The 1,113-nt window shown below is 40.7% G+C and overlaps 1 protein-coding gene across 1 annotated transcript; it reads left to right on the forward strand.

Annotated features, from left to right (window-relative positions):
* Window positions 1-213: 213 nt before the first annotated feature.
* Window positions 214-1,088, forward strand: LOC106002239 (acyl-coenzyme A thioesterase 4-like; the record flags this gene model as incomplete). The annotated part of the gene is made up of 1 exon (XM_013037149.1): window positions 214-1,088. A coding segment is annotated over one exon (618 nt), but the record flags the coding sequence as incomplete, so codon positions are not given.
* Window positions 1,089-1,113: the final 25 nt, after the last annotated feature.

The following is a 1,113-nucleotide window of genomic DNA, read 5'->3' on the forward strand; positions in this document are numbered from 1 at the left end:
CAGTCTTCTCTACTAGATGATCATTTTGGAGCATTTATAACTGATTAGTAAATTTGACAGTGAATATGATTTGTTTGTTCTGTGTTTAGGCAAATATTCAGTACTTGGGAAACACTCCCTTTAGTTAATATGAACAACTCACAGGTTGGCACTAGAAGCATCTCTAGTTGCATTGTTTGGCAAGCACTTTTGTATTGGGTACATTCTTGACTCTTTCTTCTTTTCTTCCAGGTAAAGGGCCCAGGAATTGGGCTTCTGGGCATTTCTTTGGGAGCTGATATTTGTCTCTTAATGGCCTCATTCTTGAAGAACATCTCAGCCACAGTTTCCATCAATGGCTCTGGGTTCAGTGGGAACCGAACCATTCAATACAAGCAGACTAGGATCCCACCCTTGGGCTTTGACCTGAGGAGAACCAAGGTGGCTTTCTCAGGCATTCTGGATATCGTAGATATACGGAATGATCTTGTAGGAGGGTATAAAAACCCCAGTATGATTCCAATAGAGAAGGCCCAGGGGCCCATCCTCTTCATCGTTGGCCAAGATGATCATAACTGGAGGAGCGAGTTATATGCCCAAACGGCCTCTGACCGGCTACAGGCTCATGGAAAGGGAAAGCCCCAGATCATCTCCTATCCTGGGACTGGGCATTACATTGAGCCTCCCTACTTCCCCATGTGCCCAGCTTCCTTGCACATATTGCTAAACAAAGCTGTAATGTGGGGTGGGGAAATGAGGGCTCACTCAAAGGCCCAGATAGATGCATGGGAACAAATTATATCCTTCTTTCGCAAACACTTGGGTACCCAGAAGAGGACTTCTAGATTGTAATACATGTATTAGTCTTTGTTGACATGGAAGATTCAAGGTCAAATTGTAGTGTTTAGGTGAATCATTTTTTCCCATATTCAATACTAAATTCATTCTTTAAAATTAATGCTATGTTTTAAATCACTTTGTTGAATAGGTTTTATTTGCCCATACTGTATTTTACTAATGTATCACATGCTTATCGCAGAAGATTCAGACATATACAACACAAGGAAATATAAACACATGCTTACTATTAAAACTTACATTTCCTTCTAGGCTTTAGGGGTTCTTTTTTTTTTT

The sequence above is a fragment of the Dipodomys ordii genome, unplaced genomic scaffold (assembly GCF_000151885.1).
Source record: "Dipodomys ordii isolate 6190 unplaced genomic scaffold, Dord_2.0 Scaffold5541, whole genome shotgun sequence".
NCBI lineage: Eukaryota > Metazoa > Chordata > Mammalia > Rodentia > Heteromyidae > Dipodomys > Dipodomys ordii.